The sequence below is a fragment of the Chlorocebus sabaeus genome, chromosome 10, assembly GCF_047675955.1.
Source record: "Chlorocebus sabaeus isolate Y175 chromosome 10, mChlSab1.0.hap1, whole genome shotgun sequence".
Taxonomy (NCBI): domain Eukaryota; kingdom Metazoa; phylum Chordata; class Mammalia; order Primates; family Cercopithecidae; genus Chlorocebus; species Chlorocebus sabaeus.
In genome coordinates, this window is record NC_132913.1 from 10141458 (window position 1) to 10161680 (window position 20223).

Sequence of the window (20223 nt, forward strand, 5' to 3'; positions counted from 1 at the left end):
TGGAAGCCACCAAGGCTTGGGGTTTACACCCTCTGAAACAACAGCCCAACCTGTACTTTGGCCCCTTTCAGCCATAGCTGGGGCTGGAGCAGCTGGGATGCAGAGCACCATGTACCAAGGCTGCACAAAGCAGCAGGGCCCTGGGCCTGGCCCACAAAACCATTTTTCCCTCTTAGGTCTCCAGGTCTGTGATGGGAGGGACTGCCATGAAGGTCTCTGAAATGTCCTGGAGACGTTTACTCCATTGTCTTGGCTATTCACATTTGGCTTTTAATTACTTATGCAAATTTCTGCAGCCTTGAATTCTTTCCCAAAAATGAGTTTTTCTTTTCTGCTGCCTGGTTGGGCTGCAAATTTTCCAAACTTTTACCCTCTGCTTCCTTTTTAAATATAGGTTCTAGTTTCAGGTCATTTTTTTGTTTGTGCAAATGAGCAGAGGCTTTTAGAAGCAGCCAGGCCACATCTTGAACACTTTGCTGCTTAGAAATTTCTTCCACCAGATACCCTAAATCATCTCTCTCAACTTCAGAGTTCCACAGATCTCCAGAGCCAGGGGGACAGTGCTGCCAGTCTCTTTGCTAAAGCATATCAAGAGTGACCTTTACTCCAGTTTGTTATCTTCATCTGTGACCACCTCAGCCTGGACTTCACTATCCATATCACTATTAGCATTTTGGTCACAACCATTCAACAAGTCTCTAGGAAGTTTCAAACTTTTCTTTCATTTTCCTGTCTTCTTCTGATCTCTCCAAATTGTTTCAACCTCTGCCCATTACCCAGCTCCAAAGTTGCTTCCACATTTTCAGGCATCTTTATTGTAATACCCCACTTCTGGTACCAATTTTCTATATTAGTTAGTTCTCACACTGCTATAAAGAACTACCTAACACTGGGCAATTTATAAAGAAAAGAGGTTTAATTAACTCACAGTTCTACAGAGTATACTGGAGGCATGGCTGGGGAGGCCTCAGGAAACTTACAGTCATGGCAGGAAGGCAAAGGGGAAGCAGGTAGGTCTTCACATGGTGGCAGGAGAGAGCGAGGGAAGGAGGAAGTGCTACACACTTCTAAACAGCGAGGTCTTATGAGAATTCACTCACTATCATGAGAACAGCAAGGGGGAATTCCGCCCCCATGATCCAGTTACCTCCCACCAGGTTCCTCATCGAATATTGGAAATTGCAATTTGACATAAGGTTTGGGTGGGAACACAGAGCCAAACCATATCAGATGTGCAAAAGAGAGGATGTCGTCACCTCTGAACTGTAGCCTGGAGGTCCAGAGGAGTTTGTCAGGTTGAGTAGGAGGGTTGTAGTCAGAGGAGGGCCTGTTTGAAGACTAAGACATGGCCGTGGGCATGGTGTGATTTCCTGTTCGAAGTGGATGAAGTGGAGAAGACTGGGCATAAGGAGTGGTTGGGGAGATTCAGAGCAGAGCTGCAGAATCTCCCCATGAGCTCACACCTGTAATCCCAGCACTTTGGGAGGCAGAGGCAGGCAGATCACAAGGTCAGGAGATTGAGGCCATCCTGGCCAACATGGTGAAACCCCATCTCTACTAAAAATACAAAATTTAGCTGGGCTTGGTGGCGCACACCTGTAGTCCCAGCTACTCAGGAGGCTGAGGCAGGTGCTCACTGGGGTATTCCCAACCAATGCTCTGACTTTACCCTGGTGATATTAGAGTCATTGAAGGATCTTTAAGCAGCGAAGTGGCATAGTCATACTTATATTTTAGACAGGCTACTGTTAACTTTGGAATGGAGAATAATTCAGGAGGAAGTGGGGTTGAATAGGGCATGAGCAGAAACAAGAATCAGAAATCTTCTGGGGCTATTGAGCAAATGCTAGTGCAATTCAGTGAAATATTACTCTAGAAGGAGATGCTGTCTTTGAAATACAATGCTCTTTTGAATACATGCAAATTGCAGAAATTGTGTAATATCTAAGCAAATATATCCATCAGGACTTTGGATATACCAGTCTGTTTCAGCCAGTGATTTAGGCTGAAGTTCGATATTTGAGAGATATTGATTAGTTGCTTGAACATAACTAAAGAAAAGTGAGTAAGTGAAATCACCAGGTAAAGGATAAGGACAGAATCCTAAGGAGCATCAACACTAAGGGAAGGACAGAAGCTAGAGCTGACAGGAGGGAGACCAGGAGAAGGTAGTGGCATAGAAGATAAGGGAGACTATTTCAGGAAGGACATTCTAGCCAAAGGGGCCATGCTGCAAAGAGATAACGGGTCACATATGAAATGAAAGGGCTCCATTGGATTATTTGTTTATTATCCACATTAAATGTTCTATTTTAACCTAAAAGACATAAAATACACATTTACTTGCCAACGTTTTGATGTAAAGTTAAGACCTTTCCTTTGAGAATGGACTCACTGGACTTCCATGTTTTTTCTTCTTAAATAAACTTTACACGTAGTTACAGTCTGCAATATCCAAATTTAGTTTCTTCCAGGAGTACATTGGCTCTTGTGAGCATAGTTGAGTGCAGGGTTGAGAATGGAAACCAGATCACAGTGGATGAAGACATTGAGGAACAAACTGGAGAGAAATGAGGATCACAGGGCATTTCAGATGGGAAAGATCTCTCCTAGCAGGGCCAGTGGAGAGAAGCACCTTGCCTACACAGTGGAGGGGAGCAGATGATTGGATGCGGATCCTTCCGGATGTGGGGACCTGAGGTTAGGGCCCAGGTGGAATGACTGGTCTTAGCTAGGGAGGATGGCAGCTTTAGGGGCTTGAAGCAGGAAGTAGAGCGTCTTCCCACTGCTGGTTTCCCAGGGCAGTGGAAGGAGGCCTGCTTTGAAGCGGGGGACTTGTTGTGAGGAGTGTGAGGAATGGGGCAATCTGACTAGGGAAACAGAACTCCTACCAAGAACAGTAGAAAAGGTGGATGCGTGAGGGGTTACTTTTTCCAGTTATGGTGGCTCACACCTGCAATCCCAGCACTTTGAGAGGCCGAGGCGGGTGGATCACCTGAGGTCAGGAGTTCAAGACCATCCTGACCAACGTGGTGAAACCCCGTCTCTACTAAATACAAAAAATTAGCCAGTTGTGGTGGCACATGCCTGTAATCCCAGCTCCTTGGGAGGCTGAGGCAGGGCATTGCTTGAACCTAGAAGGCGGAGGTTGCAGTGAGCCAAGATTGCACCATTTGCACTCCAGCCTGAGCAATAAGAGCGAAACTCTGTCTCAAAAAAAAAAAAAAGAAAGAAAATCGAAGAATGAAGGAGCTTCAAAATTGACTTAGCCACCACTTACCATATTTTTAGCTAAAACATTGAGGTGAATATAAAACTGTGTTAAATGTGAAAGACTCGGGAGCCAGTACATCTCCTCTTAAGCCTAACAAGGAAACCAAATCTAGGGAGACAAGCCATAGGATGAATGTCAGATGCAGTAGGAGGGTGGTGCACACAGCAAAAATGAAGACATTCAACATAGGGAGAAAGCCCATCCTTATGGTCACTTACAGAAATACAGCAGACTTATATCAAGGTTCCCTTCTGCTCTGCTTTAATAGAAATTATAACATTTAATACTAGAAAGAGTATAAGGATCTAGTGTAATGTTGGTGCCATGGGAAATTGATACAATGTTTTGGAACTCAGCAAAATTATATTTAGCAAAAGTGATTTGCATATTCTTTACCCAGTATGGTTAGTCTACACTAAAGAAAGAACTCAACAGAAGAAAAAAAATATATATGTCATTTCCATAAGGTAGCTTATTTCAGCATTATCTACAGTAGCAAAAATATTAAAGGGGAACATCTGAGTAAATCTTTTTAAAACCCAAGTAGAGGTAGTGGTGTGATTAAACATGGTGGTTACAAAAACTTCATCCACGTGGGAAATGCTTGCACTGTAAGGAAAAAAAAACAGAAGGCAGCGTGCACACGGGATTCCTGCTGCGCAAAGCCCGCGTGGAGACACACACTGAGGTAGTAAGGTTTTGTTGTTAACAGTGATTAGAATTGGCAGTTGAGCTTTATTTTTAAAATGTCTGAAGTTTTTAAAACCCTTCTCTTTTTTTGTTGTTTTTTTTAAACCTCCTGTTCAATGGCTTACCTTTTTCTTTTATAAATAATTTTTCATTATAATAGTAGTATTTTTAGAAGACTTATAAAAAGAAGCAATTAAAACCATCCATGAATTTTCTTCCACCCAGAGAAAACCTCTGTTAAGATTTGATTTATACCTTTTTAGTCTTAATTTGTTTCTGTCTATGCATATATTATGAATTCTTTTTACATCTTAATTAATATAAAATTTTGTTTGTGGGTGTTAAAAACCAAATGCATCCTAGCACCTCCACTAGATTCAAGTCCAAAAGAATTGAAAGCAGGGACCTGAACAGATATTTGTGCACCATTGTGTCGTAGCAGCATTATTCACAAGAGCCAAAAGGCGGAAGCAACCCAAGTGCCCATCAGCAGATGAACAGATAAACAGAATGTGGTATATACACACAGTGGGATGTGCTCAGCAATTCCACTTACCTGAGGTACCTAGCATAGGCAACCTCCGAGAGACAAAGTAAAATAAAGGTTATCAGGGGTTGTGGGGAAGGGAGAGGGATGAGGATGCAGGGTTTTTGTTGGCGATGATGAGAAAGTTTTGGGTATACATAGTGGTGATGGTTACACATCATAAATGTATTTAATGACACTGAATTATATACTTAGGAATGATTAAAATGATATGTTACATCTACTTTTCTTTTACAACCAGAAAAAAAGTGTAAATGTATTAGCACAAGTTGAGAGAAATGTATCCTGTCATCAGCACAAGTAAAAATTTTGCCATAGGTGTCACCGACGTGTTCTGGCTGCCTGGAATGTTTCCACCATTGTTGGATAGTCAGTTGTCTGGGATGAGGAAAACAGTCTGGCCCTGTTGCCAGCACCAGCCCACACCTGCTGGGCTACACTGCCACCTGCAAAGGGGCTAGACCAGTGGTGTGCCCCATATGAGAGGACCCTAAGAGTAAAAGTGGTTTGCTCTTGTCAGTACCATGGCAAGGGGCCAGTCAGAGGGCCAGCGGTTGAATTTGTTGAAGACAACATTCAGAATATATTAGCAAAGAAAAACAAAATTTGGAAGATACTAAAGACGTGTTCTTTGACCCAGCATAACAACTCTGAGTCAGAAATATCTAAAAGAAGGATGATATGCCTAGGAGGTGCTGAGTTCTCTGTCACAGGAGATTGTGACACATTGAGGCCCAGCACTAGGCAGGAATACATAGAGTACAAGGAATTAATTTGGGGATGGATGACACCCATTAGACTTAATGATGGCGGTTGGAAGAGCTTCTGTCTGTGGATGTGGGCAGGGCTGCAGTGCAAATCCCCCATTGCTGATCTGGTCCTTGAGAGCAGGGATGTGAATGGACAGCCTTTCCTTCCTCAGGAAACGTCTTGGTAAAGTGAATCACCAAATTACAAAGTAAAGGAGATTTGAAGTGTAAAGACTAGATGCAAATGCAGGCATATTGTTCCTTTTATGGTAGTTTATGGATTTGGTATTTTTACACTGCAATACTAATAGCTGTCCTTTTATCACTGGCCATACATAGTTCAAGTGAAAATCTCTGGCCCTCTTAATATTTCTGAGCATTCAAAGGAAATGTCCATTACAAGTCCCAGAAGGGAACTGACAGTGTGCTGTGCTCCAGGTGTCCCGCGATGGGGGTGCTGCCTCCCCTGCCACCAGCGAGGTAGAAGGAGGCCGGACAGCTCTGGATAACAAGACCTCGCTACTCAACACCCAGCCTCCGCGCGCCTTCCCAGGACCACGGGCACGAGACTACAACCCGTACCCCTACTCAGATGCCATCAACACCTATGACAAGACTGCCCTGAAAGAGGCTGTGTTCGATGACGACATGGAGCAGCTTCGAGATGGTTGGTGTCTCTTTGCTTAACTGTCCCCACCCAGAAGTGCTTCCCTTGTGCTCCCTCCTGTCTGGCCAGTACCAGGCCCACTGGTCAGATGTAAATGGAGACGCTGGGTCTGTTCTTTCTGCTTAGTCATTTGTTCAGGCACTACTTACTGAATCCCTACTGTGTGCTTAGGCACGGGGAACACGGCAGTGAACAGAAGCACAAGTGGCAGGGCAGTGAGGAAATAAACAGTCACACATGATATGAAGTAGCCACTGCCACAGCTGAGCGTGAGGGAAGGCCAACTGTACCATCAGGGAGGCTCTGCTGCAGAACCCAGGGCCCAGGCAAGCCAGTGGCGTAGGAACAAACAGGATGGCAAGCACAGGCTCAGCCTTTGTGAAGGCCTTGGACCTGCGCTTCCCAGCTCCCCGAGCTGTGGAGTGAGATCCCGAAGCACCGCTCCGAGGCTTCCCTCTCCTCTCACACCTGCTTTGTAACCAGGTCTTCCTGGAGCTGTGTTGACCTCCGTGCTGCATTTGGGAGGCAGGGGTTTGACATACACTGACCACTTGCATTACCGTGTGTGGTGCTAAGCTAAGCGTGGGGTCAGAAAGATTTGCCCAAAATGTAACGTAAGCACATAACATAGCAAGTAGGGAGCAGAGGCAGAGCTAGTCTGGTTTCTTTCTGGCTCCTGTGTTAAGACCAGTGTCCATTATTGAATAAACTAGTGAGTGATGAGTATGTATTTGTACGACGGTATTTTTATCCAAAACGTAATTATTTGTTTTTTCATCTCTCATGTTACGTGATTTGGTTTATTTCAATTTGATAGTGCTTTTAAAAAATTATGGTTTTGAAGCCTGTTTATTTCTCAAGCTTGAATGAGTAATTAGAACCTACATTAGAATTCTAAATAGTTAAAATTCACTAAGGGCCTACTGTGTGTCATGAAGTGTATGGGTTGCCAGGGACTGAGGCACAGGAGACACAGTCCCTGGCCTCAGAGAGCTCACGGTCTGTCAGGGAAGTAGACTGATAGTGGTCACACTAGTACCAGAGAAGGCCTGTGCTGGAGGCAGATGCCAGGTCCAGTGGGGGCCCAAAGAAAAGAAAGCTGATCCTCTTGCAGGGATCAGATAGTAGGGGAATGCTAAGATAGAAGAGAAGTTCTCTGTTTGAAAGCAGAAGTTGCTGTAGGGATGAAAAGCCGAATCACTTGGCTATTAAGTGCTTATGGGCTGATGGGTAGCATCTCAGACTCTGCCCACACATCTGTTTACGGGCAGTGAGCAAATAGGGTATAGTGTTTGTAAGGACTGGCACTTCCTGGGAGAAGTGGACTATTTGTTTTCATTGCTTATAGAATTGTTTACCTTACCCTTTATAGATCTCGATTAAGGTCTAAATTACAATGTTGATTATTCACCAACTGTTTACTAAAAGGCTTAAAGAAAAGGAGAAAAAGGTAGGAAGGCAGGAGGAAATGACAGAGTTCTTTACCATTTCAGGCTTTCTTGTGTGTTTGCTACCCCATCTTAGAAGCTAAAGAAGTATGCAAATACACATTTAAGTAGTTCCTAATAACTTGTCTGATTTGTTTGTTTTTTCATCCTCTCTATTTAAAGTTGAATATTCAGAGTTGAGGTTTCTTAAAAGAACATGGAGGAGAAAGGATGTGCCTTTCTGCCATAGAAACCGTGTTCACAGCCCTGCAGGTAACTATGTTGAGTCATCTTGGGCCAGTTTTTAGTCTCCACATAGATAGTCCACCAGTAGTCCAAACACCTTGATTGGTATTTGTTCACCATGCTGGTTCCTAAGCTATAGACATTTGAGAAGGGAATGGATGATAATCGGATGTGTTGGTGAGGAGGCCTTGAGGAAAATGTGTATATGGGAGTGGATTTGACCCTGGTAAAAGGGCCGGGGCTGACTCAGGACCATGGCAGTGGGAGAGAGTTTCGGAAAATAAGAGGGTTGAAAAGGGACTTTGGCGGATGCAGGCATTTCTCCTCTCTGTCTGAAGTAGAAGGGAAAAGATAGCAAGGAAGGGTGAAGGACATTGACTGTTGGTACTGGACAGCTGGTCTCGCACCTCTGCTTTGACAGTGAACTTGGTGAGAAGGTTGGTAGAGGGTGTGGTGAGAAGGTTGGTGGAGGGTGTGTAGGCTGAGGCTGGACAGTGAAGCAGGGTGGAGGGTGGGAGGGGAACCATGAAGGAGGTGTCGCCTCTGGGAGATGAGGTAGGAAGGGAAGGATCACTGGGCACCACTGAGGAAGCCCCTGTGCCGGGCATTTCCTCACGAGGTGACGTATGTGTGGTGTGTTTCACCAGTGCCCATCGACCATTCTGACCTGGTGGCTGACCTTCTGAAAGAGCTGTCCAACCACAACGAGCGAGTGGAGGAACGGAAGGGAGCCCTGCTGGAGCTGCTCAAGATCACGCGGGAGGACAGCCTTGGTGTCTGGGAGGAGCACTTCAAGACCATTCTGCTCCTGCTGCTGGAGACCCTCGGAGACAAAGATGTGAGATGCTGGTTTGGCCTTACCTTGCCCCTTTCCGTGTAATGGGGTCACGATGTCCTTTTCTTGCTGGGCTTGGCTTCAGCTTTACTTTCTGGGTTGTGCTTACTGTTTACATCAAAACATTTATTTGTTCATTTTTCACATATTTTCTGAGCACGTTTAGTAAGGTCATGTTTTTATCAGCAACAAGCTGCTGCTTGGCTTACGTGCATGGTCTGCAACTGGGTTTATAGTAGCTGAGGGAACCTCATTCCTGCATCTAGTTGCTTTAACACAGAATTTCTTAAAACTTCATTAGCATAGAATGTGGTCTTTTAGGACGCACTTTTTCACTTGTGAGTTTCATTTTTGTTTCATATGTAATTGAGAAATAAAAAGGTCCATTTTAAAAGACCTAATTCAATGCTACATTCCAAGAAATTCCATCTTGGTTCCCCCCTACATATGTTAAGAGTTCCAATAATTTTAATCAGTCAAGTGGCAGGTTCCAGAAGCATGATTCTGATTTTTGTATTATTAATTTTAAAATAAAAAAGCTTCATTATGCTGGGACATTTGAATGTGACAAACTAGGCATTTGTGACATGCCTGGTCTGTGATCTGCACATCGCACATAGAGAACTCTTAAAAGGGGGAGTAATCTGGTCAAAGTCCTGTCTTCTCCCACCTGTGGAGCTGGTCCCTTATATGGAAACAGGAATAGATGCTGGAAATTACCAGAATTAAACCTCTACAAGAAAAACTTTCTCCATCCACATTGGCTTTGTGTAGGCCAGCAGAAATGAGAAGAGAGTGCTGTGGTGAGGGGCTGGAGGAGGGGGATGGGAGGATTGCCAGGAGGTGACAGGCCATGCCCACGGCCAGCTAGAGGGGACTTGCATGGCCACCGAGTGACAGGGAGGCTGCTGCGTGCCATGCTGTGGAGACTCAGATAGCTTTCTGATGCTTCGGATTAATGGTTTGGTTTAGGGATAAGTAAAGATAGAAGAATGGTAATAAGTAATCTGTTTCACTTTTTTTAAAAAAAACTTTTTAAAAATACTTTTTAAAAAAGACAAAGTATTGGCTCGTAAGGCAGTTATGCCTTGTTGGCTCTCTTGGGAGACAAAGTGATGTCATGTAGAAGACAGGTAAAATGGTGTATTAGTGTGTGAATTGTACAGATGAGTGACAAAGAATCAGGATGTACTTTCTGGCTGTGTTTGGTGTAAACGCCATTCTCTTTTCTTGAGATTAGGAGTCTGTTTGGAATGGCTTTCCTCCAGATGCATGACTCTGGCCTTAACCAACTTGAGGCCTCTACACACCCAGTGATCTCATCACATGGAAGGTCAGGAATAATGACAGGCCTTCCACTGTCCTTAGGTGGAGTTCAGTCTTACAGGCTGTGTTGATGAAACATCCAGGTGCTTTGTACACATTCTTTCATACATTTTACAGAAGCGTAATTTGTAGGCTGAAGCTTCAGGAAATCTGAAAATCCCCAGAAAACTGATAATGAACTTAGGTGTATCATCCTCATTTGGTCTCGAGTGCACGGCTTGTTCGAGAAGCTTTTTTCAGTGCCTGTCAGGCACCGGGTCCTGGGAATGTCACCCTAAGGCACAGTGCCTGCCTTCATGGAGCTGATGTCTAGAGAGCCAGTGTCCAGTAAAGCTGATTTCAAGTAAACCATGTGATCTGTGTAGAGGGTTCTGCAAGGTTCCGGGGAACCCAGAACTGGGTGCTTGGCCTTGCCAAACCTGCTGACTGCCGTGTGTGAAAGTGCGGTGTGGTGTTTGGTGATATCTTCCTTTCCCCTTGTACTCTAGCATTCAATTCGAGCACTGGCGTTGAGAGTTTTGAGGGAAATTCTGAGAAATCAACCAGCAAGATTTAAAAACTACGCCGAGCTGACAATTATGAAGACTCTGGAAGCCCACAAAGACTCCCATAAGGAGGTGAGTCAGTCACGTGGCCAGGGGTGCTGAACAGGCGGGTCGTGGGGAGCGGCTGGGGTGTGGAGATAGAGGAATCAGAATCAGCCCACGGCTTAAGAGCCCCTTCCTTGGATCTCGGCCATTGCTGGAGTGGAGTCCCCATTGCTGTTGTCCTTGTTGAGCAGTGGCGCAGTTCCAGGGCCAGTGCCATTTGTTCAGTTCCCAGCTCCTTCTCGCTGTTTGCAACAGGCCTGCCCTGTCCCTGAGATGTGTTCCATGCCTGGGCTTCCGGCTGCCTTTGTGGGAGGGAAGGGTCTGCTGCTGCTTTCTGGCATTTAACCTCTAGTGGTCTGGTGTGGGAGGTGGAGACCAGCTTTGGAATCACAGACATGCAAGTCCCAGAACCAATGCCTCGTTGCTCCAAATATGTGGACCAGTCATTTCACCTTCTGAGCCTCCGTTTCCTTGTGTGTAAAACAGGAATGGATATTTCCACAGAGTGTTTCATGAGAATTCAATGAGACGGCCAGGGGTGGTTCCAGCCCAGCTCCTGCCAACAGCGGGTAGCACGCTGCCGTACTGACCTTCCTCCCTGCCGGCGTTCAGTGTGCTTCTCTCTGCAAGATGAGGCTGAGTGGAGGCAGCCCTGCTGTGCCCCTTCCACTCGCTGTTGAGTATTTAAAATGCTAGCAAGCCATCTCTGCAGTTTCTGGCACTGGGACGTCAGCTGCCTGGTAGCGAGCGGCAGAACATGTGTCTGTATCCTGCACACGTGCCATGGAGGGTGCACACTCAGCAGAAACTCAGCCTGTTACTTACTGGATTGTCCAACCGCTGTGCCTCACCAGGCTTTCAAGTAGCTAGAAGCCTGCAGAGAATGGGGAGGTGGCTGGAGCTGTCCTGATACAAATGATTCAGTGACCCCCTTCAGTAAAATGAACTGTGGGAAACAAAATCGTATATTGGAACTTTAGAAAACAGCCTGCCAGATAATGGGTTTGACCCCAAAGTGAGACATAACTACTTACCCGGTTTGATCTCTTGGCTCATGTGTGACTGTCATGTGAGCATGCTCATGGATTAAGGGAATTGTAATTAACACAATTCTTCCATCTACATAGAGAGACCCTAGATCGTAGTTCTGTTTGGCATTTGTGTGGCTGCTTGAGCAGTGACTGATGTGACCTCTTCAAATCTCCACCACAATTGTAGCTCAGCAAGGGCGAGGGTCTTGTCCTCAGACTGGGCCTCTCTCCACCTGCTAGTCCTAGAAAACAGCACACAGTACACAGGGGATGGATGTGTTTTCAGACTAATAACTGGGTTTCCAAAATCTGGCTTGGTTGCATGATGGCGATAATCACTCACATTTGAACAAAGCACTTTTCATTTATAATAACTCATTTAAAAAACGTGAAGACCAGGTGAGCTGGTACGATCAATATAGTGATTCCCAGGTGAGGAGGGAAGGTCCTAGAGTATGGGGGTCCAATCTTTTGGCTTCCCTGGGCCGCATTGGAAGAATTGTCTTAGGCCACACATAAAATGCACTAACGATAGATGATGAGCCTTAAAAAAAAAAATCACAAAACATTTTCATAATGTTTTAAGAAAGTTTTTGGATTTGTATTGGGCTGCATTCAAAGCCATCCTGGGCCACGGGTTGGACAAGCTTGTCCTAGAGGAACTGTATGCACAGCAGTTACTGGCAGAACTGAGATATAGCTAGGTTTTTTGTCTCCTTTAAGGGGCAGCTGGCATTTGCTAACTTTTTAAAACCGTAATTGCTTCTCCTTCATGAGAATGCATGATCAAAAAATGAAATTAAAATGTTCTTTTTGTTTTGCTTTGTTTTTGAGACAGGGTCTTGCTCTATCACCCAGGCTGGAGTGCAGTGGCACAAGCTGTGCTCACTGTAACCTCCACCTCCCAGGCTGAAGCAGTCCTCCTGCCCAAGCCCCCCGCGTAGCTGGGACTACAGGCATGAGCTACCACACCCGGCCTGATGTTCTTTTACATAGAGATGATATCAGTTGTTTTCATGGGGCAGTACATACTTAGACTTGGGCATTTAAATGAAACGCCAGGCCGTCCATGGTGTCTTGGCACGCACTTACTGACTCTCCAGTTGGAAGATACCTATCTAAAGTGAGTCCTAAGAAGTATAAGTTAACAACATTAAGTAATTGATTTGTTATTTGCTGTTTTCTTGGAAGATCTCTTGTTTTTTCTGCAAAATTAGAAATTTAGGAGAGAAAATTCTCAGGTATGAGTCCCTTTAAATTGACCAAGGGAAAAGAGCAGAATATGTGTCCTGCTTAACATAAACTTAGCAGCACTCAGGTTCAGGGGCCTCCATGCCGCCGTTACTGACTTGTGGTAGAGCCAGTGGAGGAGATGTGTTGGGAACGGCGCCTGCATTGGCAGGCCTTCCTGCTTTGCATAGTTTGACTCACCTTGACTCATTGCCCTTGGAGTTTCCTTATAAAACTTGACTCTGTCACTTTGCCAGGAGCCACTGTAATAACTCAAGAACCTGTATATTTAGGTTTGGGGTTGGGTTTTCCTTTTTCGTTCCTTTTTGTTCTTTTCCCTTGAAGTTCTTCTTAGCTTCCTCTTATTTTAACCAATCTTTTCCCATTCCTTCTTGCTGTTTTTTTAGGGCAGAAGGCTGAGATGCGCATAAAGTTTGTGTTGTAGGCATCTTGTTGGCATATTAATATGGCACATAATTGTTCTCTAGTCCTTCCATTTTCTCATCATTGTATTCAATTCTTACGACTCCAAACATTTACTGAAAAGGATCTGAAGGCATACAAAGACATAGTCTATTTTCCCATCTTATTAATACTTCCAAAGTATGTTTATCCCAGAGTGAGCTTTCTTGGAGCTTCCTTCTCAATAAGAAGCTAGTTGGTTTTACATTCCCAGACAAAAACTGGGCTTCAGCAGGAAATGAAGAACAGAAAGACTCGGCAGGTTAACATGGGGCTGCTTGTAGAGACACTGGCACCAGCTGCCCTGCTCTTGCCAGTGTGATGTTACCACACTGACTGTGTGACTGCAGTAAGGAAGGACAGCTTCTTGAAATACAATTTCTGTAAACTGAAATTTGTCACAAAAACTATTTGGGAGGATGGATGAGGTAGGACTGATGATAAGATGGCTTGTTTTCTCATGTAAGCAATCGTCTGCTTTCTCAGTTTCTTTTGAAAGGAGCTGTATGTGCAGAATGTGTTTCTTACACACTGAAAATGTGCCAAGTATCAAATCTGTCTCAGACACCATTCATCCAAAGCTAACATACATGTTCTGTAGTAGTAAGCAAGATAGATGAAGGATTTGGACACCGATTTAGAGTGTTTATTTTAAAAGTTGGTGTTTCTGAGCTTAGACATAATGTTTTCATAGTCCCTATTTGAATAAGTCTCTTTCATTATCTAACTTCTTTTTTATCTTTTTAGTAAACAGATTTTGCTATTGAGTTTCAGTGCCTTATTCATGAAGCCACTGTGGTCTGCAGTAGAGTTGCCACTTAGCAAACACCTTAAAGGGCTAAGGCCTTGAGAACGATCTTTTAAAATTTTGAACCCGTTTTCCGTTTCCAAGAGAACTCCATTTATTTGAACTCTTCTTATGTTAGAATTTGTAATCTGTTTCTTAGAGCTGGTACAGAACCTCTCCTTTGGTGATTAAAAAGAGAGGATTAAATAAGAGAATTGATATTACAAAGAGCTTCTGGGGTCAGTGTGAGATACGAATCTTGAGGCAGAAAACCTGGTTTTTAGTCTCACGTCTCCTGTTGTCCAGCTGTTCCCGGTTTCTTCATCTCAGCATAACCCTGAATAAGCAGTTCTGTTGTGAGAATGATAGATATTATGATGTAGAAATACGCTTTTAAAATTGTCACATGCTCTACAAATGTTGCTACATAAAACTGTTCTCAGACATCCTTATTCATTTCAGAAGTGCCCATTTCTGAGGAAACATACTAATTATAAATCATTGTATGCACATTTAATACAAGAATATTTGTTGCTGCCAGTCATTGTGATGTGCCTATAGTACCCATAATGTTGAAGTTCGCAGTAAATGTTTTATTTAAACTTGAAAGAAGTCCAACTCTGTTTTTTGAAGATATTCTGTAATTGAGGTTTTCCAATCACTAGACTTAGCTTATTCTGAACTTTGCCACATTAGTGAATATCCAGTTACACTTGTCTGTTAAAAGAGGAAAATATTAGCATCATTCATGTCACCGTGCTGGGTCACCAAACACTTCTTGCTACACACACAAAGGTCGTGGTGTTTAAGGCACCAGAATCCAGCTTCAAGTGGTTTGACTTGTTTTGGGAAGTTTGATTCTTAGATAAATATAAAACCACCAGTATTATGTCTTCAGGGGTTTTATTTTTAAATCATTTCTGTTTAACTTTTTATTTTATGACTTTAAAGAATTAAAATGGCAAAATCAGACCAAAGTTATTTATAAAAGAAAAGAGAACTTCCTGGGAACTTGTCTGGTTTCTGATTCACCCAGCCAGCATGGTGTCTCATGCAGTCCTTTAGACAAATGCCGTAGCCAGAGAAAGGCACCGGTGTGCCCGAGGTCTGTGATCAAATACCAGTTAGAATCACTAGCTGACCTCATCTCAGCCAGATCCCCTGCACTCAAGAATGGTCCTTAGATGCCTTTCAGGGCAGCAGTCATTTGTATCCGTGGACACTGGGAAATAATACACTGCATGAACTCTGGAGAAATGCCTTTACCTCTCTGTACTTTGGTTTTTCCTTATCTTTTATCCTACCAAGTGGACTAGATGATTATCTGTGTTTCATCCAGCCTCAAGATAATACAAGTTGCTATTGAGTAACAAACCTAAATCCTCAAATTCTAAATTTTCAGTTTTCCCTGGGCCCAACCTTGGGATGTGACCAGAAGCCCCATTTTCTTTGTAGGTTTTTGCTTTTTAATAAAAAGACAAAACCCCAAAACCTGTATAGCTTCATCGAGAGGTTCCAAGTTACTGAGCCAGCAGTCACACTAATAGCACAAACTCCAATAAATGTTTTATAATTGATGGGTAGTGGTGTACTGTAGTCTTCAAGGGCCTTGCGGTTTAGTTGAGGTTAAAGCAAAGAGTCATGTGTGCTTCCAAGTGAAGTGCACCAGGAGTTTAGGAGTGGGCCAGAATAGTCAAGGAAGAGTTCCTTAGGGAGTTAGAACCTGAGATGGGCTGAGAAAGAGCAGATAGGGAGAGAACTCTAGGAGCCAAGGCCACATGGTCAAGGGAGGGGGCATGGGTTGGAAGACACTCCTGGGTTGAACCCCGCTGAGCCAGGACGGCAGGAGACTTACCATTTTGTGAGTCCTCATATTCTCTCTGGCGAGTGAAGAAACATAGCCCACCTCACAGGCTTGTGAAGTGCCAGGCACGGTGTCTAGTTCTGAGTGGCGGCTGTGGTGGCGGCTGTGGTGGTGGCTGCTCCTGCCGTTACTCATGGGTAGGGAGTAGTTCCGCCTCGCCGATGAACTGACTCTCAAGGAGCCAGAGGTGACACCTGCCCTTTAGCTCTTGTAGCTTCAGAAAGAGCCGTTGCTTAATGTTAACACCCTTGGGTTTGGGGTTTGAAGGCCTGGGTTCCCATGCTGCTTTTGCTAGCTCGGGCTATGATTGTGGACAAGTCACAGACACTCTGGATATCTAAAGCACTTGTGTGCTGGGTGGGAGGTGGGGGGGCAGGTGCTTTATACTCTGCCCTGAGAGGCTGGCATTAAAGTGAAGTAAGGTGGTTGACATTGCTGAAAATTGAAGATAGTATCCTTTTTATACTCTTCCATTGAAGAAAGTAGACTGATTTTGAATAGAATTGTCAAGTTTTTAAAATTCTACGTAAAGCAGATACAACTGCATTTCTCTAAATACACCTAAGAAGCTATTAAATGCAATTGAGTAAATTCTAAAACACCAGCAAAAATACGACTTGTATCTTTTGGCTACTGCTTTGTTTGGAATCTGTCCATATTTGTGCTGGGGTAGCCAGTATATTGTCCGCATTAGGCTAGGAAATGCCATGGGTGTTTAGAGATGGATACCAGAATTAGAATGCCGAAGAGGAGCCTTACACGTGCTGCCCAGCTTCCCATCTAATGCTGAGCACCTCCTGAGAGGCCAGCCCAGCCTCTGCAGCATCATCTCCAGGACAGCAGGACACACCGCCTCCTGGACTCTCAGCCGCTCTTTCCACTCCTTCTCATCGTTTGCCCTCTTGGCCCTAATTCTACCCCTTAGAGTAGAACAGAATAAATCTCCCACCTAAGAGCCTGACTGCATTTGAAGATGTCCATTGTGTTGCCCTGAATCTGCTTTTCCAGGTAAGGATGTGATGACTGTCTTGTTAGAGGTCATTTCATATAGACACTACTCCCCAGGCTCTTCACAGTTCCTTGGAATTTTGCGCATGCACATTTTTCAGGGGAAAAGACTCATCAGGTAGAGTTGGATGATAAGATGTTATAATCTGAAATACCTTTAAAATAATTGATTTAGGTTCTCCCTTTCATTTTACTGATGAGGAAAACCGAGGCATAGAGAATGAAGAAATTTACCCCAAGCTGACTTGGCTAGTTGATGCCAGAACCAGAGCCAAAACTCCGGTCTCCAGACTTAGAGCCTGGAACTTTTATTTCCCCTCCCTCTGATACTGAGCCTAGCTAAGTGAGGACTCTCGTCCCAGGTTCAGGGCCATGCTGGCACTCTGTTGTAAATCCCAGGACCATGTCAATGCCAATCTGGGACATTGGTCGTTTTTTTTCCCCCAGTCCACTGGTGGATACTTAAACTCATGGTCAATCCAGTTTTTTACCATCTTTCTGGCCTTTCCCAGAAGGTGGCGCTAAATTCTTCCTTAGCTTCCACACGATTGAGGAGCTAAGCTCAGGACATCTACTATGAAGAGTTCTTTGATTCCAGCCACTGTTGTTCCTGGACCTTTGTTTTTTTGTTTTTGTTTTTTTTTACTCAACCAGTTATTCTGGTGTGTCTGTGACAGAGCCAGATCACAACCTTGTGAACCTAAAACATGCAATCCAAATTTTGAAAACTGTATGTGCTAAAAGAAAGAAACCTCTAAGCAAACACTCACCAGTATTCTGAGTAATAATCCCATTTTTAAAAAGCTAGATGTGAAAATTATGCTTTTCTTAGCTAGACACTATTACTTCACTGACTCTGAAAGGGGAAGGAGTCCTGTGTTTCTAATGAGACTGTAGCAGAATTGGAACAGTTTTTGATGACTTCAAGGCAGATTATAACCCAGAAGTCTTTTTGATCCTGTCCTCTTTGAATAGTCCCTCACCCCTTTCTAACTCCTTGCCACTTCTGGCCACCTTGTGTACTAAGTGGTATTGTCTTCCTTTGTTTCTGCTGCCCATGTTGACTTTTGCTCTCTGTTTGCTTACATTTATAATCTTTGCTTCTTATGTTACATAGAACACAGGGGCAAAACCTAAAGTTCACCCTGATTCAGGCAGCTCGCCAAAGCCAGGGGTTTGGCATATAGAGGGAAGTTGAGAACACCTACCTGCCTTGCCAAAACCAGCGTCTGTCTTGGGAAACTTGCTGTAACTCCAGTGAAAAAGAGGGCCTCAAACTACCCATCTTAATGTGCGGCTTCTGACTTTATTTTCAGACATTTTAGAACCAAAGCCCTCATCCACGTTAGATACATTTGATCATCTGGGCGTGGTGGCTCACGCCTATAATCCCAGCACTTTGGGAGGCCGAGGAGGGCAGATAACTTGAGGTCAGGAGTTTGAGACCAGCCTGGCCAACATGGTGAAACCCTGTATCTACTAAAAATACAAAAAAAAAATTAGCCAGGCGTGGTGGTGTGCACCTGTAGTCCCAGCTACTCTGAGGCTGAGGCAGGAGAATCGCTTGAACCAGGAGGCTTCCACCAAGATGGCGCCACTGCACTCCAGCCTGGGCAACAGAGCAAGACTGTGTCTCAAAATAAAATAAAATAATAGATAAATTTCACCAAATGCTTTGTGCGGGCCACATCCAGAATTCCTGGATTTTTGTAAGATGAAGGGCTCCTTGGGTTTGGGTTTCAGCACAGCAGATCTGAAACAGCCTTTTTTCCCAGCAGCTGCCTGTAGGGTAATTCACTTTAACCTGAATGGCAATAGAGTGCGGGAGATGGGGAGGAGAGAAGGAAAACCGCAAGTTCTCACCATGAACCCGATAGTCAATTGCCTGGTCTCACTAATCCTCGTTGCAACCCCGAAGAGCACCGGGAAGCCTTAGCTTGCTCCTGTCAAGCCTGGAAAGCAACGCTGCCAACTCCTGAATCCTGTCTCCAGAGCCGTGTTCTTTCCACCCACTGAGCTGTTTCCCACCTCCCGGGGGACCTCAGATACTGACTCCTGTGCATCAGGGCTTTCTACCTTTGATACGCTACAGAATCATCCAGTGTTTCCTGACCTTTTATTTCTTTTTCCAGGTTTAAAAACAGAGGCCTAAAAGTTCCTCAGCTTTCAGGCTGGTGTGTTAGGATACTTGTGCAGTGATTTCTTACAGTAGAAAGCCAGCAGTTTCTGAGCATGGTTTCATTGCTGGGCCAGATTAGAAAAGAGAGGGACTGTCTCCTTCCACTTTTCACCATCCACTCAGCCGTGTGTAACTCAGCCACATAGGTGCACAGCCACGTGCTTGGCTCTCCCAAACACACACACATTCAGAGAAGCCCTTGGGACCCGCACAAATGGAGGAGGAAGAAGAGCACCCCGTCTGAGGTAACCCATTACCTGACGGAGCTCTTCCAAGAAACACGCCAGTCCTCCTCAGACAACTGGTGACTGGAAACCTGAGCTGAAGTCTCTTTTCCGAAGAACTAGTCTGCTGCTTTGCCAGTGTGTCACCTGGAATGGTGCTCTCTGGGCCTTGTGCAGGTGATTTTTCCACAGCCCAAGTTGATTATTTGTAGATAACCTGCTGTGCTCCTAGTTTTCTGTGCTAGCTCCTTAGGAAAAATGTAAATCCAAGTCAATGCGGCATGCTTCAGACGTGACTTTGTGAGTCATGAGCATTAAAAATATGTACGCTGGGCTGAGTGTAGTGGCTCATGCCTGTAATCCCAGCATTTTGGGAGGCTGAGGTGGGCAGATCATTTGAAACCAGTTTGGGTAACATAGTGAGACCCCATCTCACATACTGAGACCCCTACAAAAAACTTAAAATATTATACGTGCCTGTAATCCCACCTACTTGGAGGCTAAGGTAGGAGGATCTCTTGAGCCCAGGAGATCGAGGCTGCAGTGAGCCATGATTACACTACCACACTCCAGCCTGGGCAACAGAGCAAGACCCTGTCTCTCTGTGTGTGTGTGTGTGTGTGTGTGTGTGTGTGTGTGTGTGTGTGTGTGTCCCACGCTATGGGAAAAGTAGTTCAACAGCTGTTTATTGAGCACTTGGTATATACTGGACATTGTGCCAGGCATGGAGATAGAAAGATGGCTGAGATGGGATCTTGCCTTCAAGGAACTTTTGGTCTAGTGGGAGGGAAGATTTCAGCACAATATTTACCCGCAGTGATAAAATAAAGCGCACGCATGATGAGGCTTCCTGGGAGCTGTGTTGCAGTAAGTCCTCAGGGTGACTTGGCCAGGGGCATAGAGATGTGGCTGGGCAGGGTGTGGGCAGGGAGAGGAGGCACCACATAGGCAGGAAGGAGCCAAGCCTTGCTGAGGAGCCTCTGGCATCTTAGAGGTCATTGGAGAGGGCAGACCCGTCATGATGTTGGCACTCGACCCCAGGGAAGGAGCTGGCTTATCAGTGTTACCCATTCTTAGAATATTCAGT

The 20223-nt window shown here is 44.7% G+C and overlaps 1 protein-coding gene across 22 annotated transcripts in view; it reads left to right on the forward strand.

Annotated features, from left to right (window-relative positions):
• Window positions 1–20223, forward strand: part of CLASP1 (cytoplasmic linker associated protein 1) — a 309125-nt gene that overhangs the window by 273372 nt on the left and 15530 nt on the right. For all 22 annotated transcript variants that reach the window (XM_037988107.2, XM_073019596.1, XM_037988110.2 and 19 more), the window contains 3 exons: window positions 5699–5927; window positions 8248–8438; window positions 10250–10378. In XM_037988107.2, coding sequence (XP_037844035.1) covers window positions 5699–5927; window positions 8248–8438; window positions 10250–10378 — 549 coding nt within the window. The remainder of the gene's footprint in view (window positions 1–5698; window positions 5928–8247; window positions 8439–10249; window positions 10379–20223) is intronic.